Genomic DNA, 2,500 nt, shown 5'->3' with positions numbered 1-2,500 from the left:
TTCTTTTTCAGATTCTTTTCCCATGTAGGTTATTACAGAGTATTGAATAGAGTTCCTGTGCTGTACAATGAGTCATTGTTGATTATCTCTTTTATATATAATAGTGTGTATCATTCCAGTTAGTTTGTTAACCAAACCTGAACAGAGCTGGTCTAAGAACAGGCAGGTGGAGTGCAAGTGCCTCTTCTGCGCTGTGGCTACACACCTCAAACCTGACCTGTTACATCCCACTATTTTAGTACAGCATCTCTCTTCAGCCAATCATGGCAGTTGTACTAAGACACATGGAAGTTTTGTTGTCATGATCAGTGAAGGGGATTAAAATGAACTGGTTTAATTTATCAAAGGATGGGGCAAAGTCGCACAAAGATTTCTACTTGCCTAGATCTATTAACAAATAAACCTACATATTTATATTTGTTATATATTTATTAGTTCTTGCTCACAAATACCATTTAAAATCTCCTTTATGTGTGTTATATATTTGTCCATCTATGTATTTGTTGACTCTGTTAATTTTAAGAAATGGAGGTAAATAATTTGAATGGGCATAAAAGTATTTCTGTTGAATTTTAGTAAAATGAAGAGTGCATTAAACTTTTTAGACTAGTATACCTTCCTAAATGATACTTGAACCAAGATGGATAAATATTTAAATTCTTATTTAATTTTGTCAATAATTTTTTTATGTTTTATTTAGATGCATTGGTGAGAACATTTTTAAAATTGCTGTCTTAGTTTGCTAATTGGTGAAATATACACAACAAAGGATATTAAATTGCTTGAAGATTATTTTTTTTATTTTAAGAGGCAGCAAATAAATGGTATATTATAAAGTATATATTATTGAATATGTTCTTATTCATTGGAGATACTTCTCTACTAAATTACTTTTGATGTATCAACATATGACTCATTAAAGACACCTTTTTAAGCATTATGAAATAATAATAGACTAGCATGTAATCAAGGTCAGAGTAAGATAATATCTGCTCTCTCCCTACTTTTTTGTAAGATTAGGATAGATGTATCCTAAATAGGACAGTAGACATGAAATGTCAATCTTGATGCTTCTGATTCTCAGAATTTTCAATGCACTTTAATTATTAGTAATAGCAAGTGATCATTCTTTATAAGTTTTACTTTACCATGGGATGATAATTTGCTGTCTTTCATTCACACCTCATCTTGATAACATAAGGCACTGCTCACTAAATAACATCATAGGAGTCAAAATTATCTAAGAAAAATGGAATAGAGAATTGTCTTTGTTCTCTTTAGATTTACTTTTGGTTTGTGTATTTACAAGGTGCCCTTTAAAAAAAAAGATATGACTATATGAAATATATTTAGTGATTTCTACTATTATTCTGAAAATAATTTGGGGAAAAATTTTTTGTAATAACTGATAAGCTTAGAGACAATTACATTTTCTACTCTTTGAAGGGTATCTTTACATTGCATAAGTAATTTTCACTAAGCACATCAGCATACTTCACTTTTTTTAATATCATTTCAAGGTGTTATTTTTTCCCAGTATGGAGGAAATGTGGTGTCAGTGGTTTTAAGTGGAACATATGCTACTGAAATAGCCCTGGCTTAACATTCTACTTTGTGTTGTGCATTTGTTTAGGCACCTTAACAATGAACACGCGTTGGATGACCGAAGCACTGCACAGTGTCGAGTGCAAATGCAGGTGGTGCAGCAGTTAGAGATACAGGTTTGTCAAGGGCTCGAGTGGTGGACTCCTTTCTCTGACTTCCGGTCTTTAAATCAAGTACCGGGCAGATCCTGTGTCTTTTAACACAATAATGCATAGAAATAGGTGGAATTTTAGATCGTTGATAGTGATAGAAATGATTGATATCTCAGGATGGATTGCTGTAGCTTAAGGTACTTACTTACCACTTAGACTTATTATCATCTTTAGACTATATGATATACATTTGGCTATCTCAAAGGAGTCAAATCTAAGTTTTCCCTAAGAAAGTTTAGACCAAACCACCCAACTGGATATGATTTTATCACAGAAACAGTTTTTACATGAGCTAATCTTGATTTTTTTTCATGAGATTTTATAGCAAAAAGCCTTTATCGTATCATGCCTACAATTTAATACTCTAAAAAAAATCTTTCTCTTTTCTACCTCTAGTGTATTTTTAATTGAAGAACTTACAAGAATCCTTGTCTTGGAATAATGGCAAATCATGTATAATGTCACAGATGGTAATATGTGTATTGTATCAAATGCTGCTAACTTAAAAAGACATTACTGTTAATATTGAAACAGATTTGGCCAAAAATAAATAGAGCTTATAAAACTGATCAGAAAGCAATTGTATCCCCCTCAGTATCATGTTTGCTGCATATTTCCTAACCCTCTAAGTCTTCCTCTAATATTTCATCTTAATGATGGTTTTTTTCTCAATCAAACCAATACCTTGTTTCATGTAATTAAACATACAATTTCTTTGTCTTCACACTTGCTACATCTTAAAT

At 31.6% G+C, this 2,500-nt stretch overlaps 1 protein-coding gene across 1 annotated transcript in view; it reads left to right on the top strand.

The window, feature by feature from the left end:
- Positions 1-2,500, top strand: part of FOXP2 (forkhead box P2) — a 449,483-nt gene that overhangs the window by 401,850 nt on the left and 45,133 nt on the right. The window contains exon 11 of the mRNA XM_052638364.1: positions 1,634-1,721. Within this exon, the coding sequence (XP_052494324.1) occupies positions 1,634-1,721 (88 nt within the window). The remainder of the gene's footprint in view (positions 1-1,633; positions 1,722-2,500) is intronic.

This window comes from Budorcas taxicolor, chromosome 4, assembly GCF_023091745.1.
Source record: "Budorcas taxicolor isolate Tak-1 chromosome 4, Takin1.1, whole genome shotgun sequence".
Classification (NCBI taxonomy): domain Eukaryota; kingdom Metazoa; phylum Chordata; class Mammalia; order Artiodactyla; family Bovidae; genus Budorcas; species Budorcas taxicolor.
The sequence above is the reverse complement of the archived record's forward strand: the minus strand, read 5'-3'. Positions and strand labels throughout refer to the sequence as shown.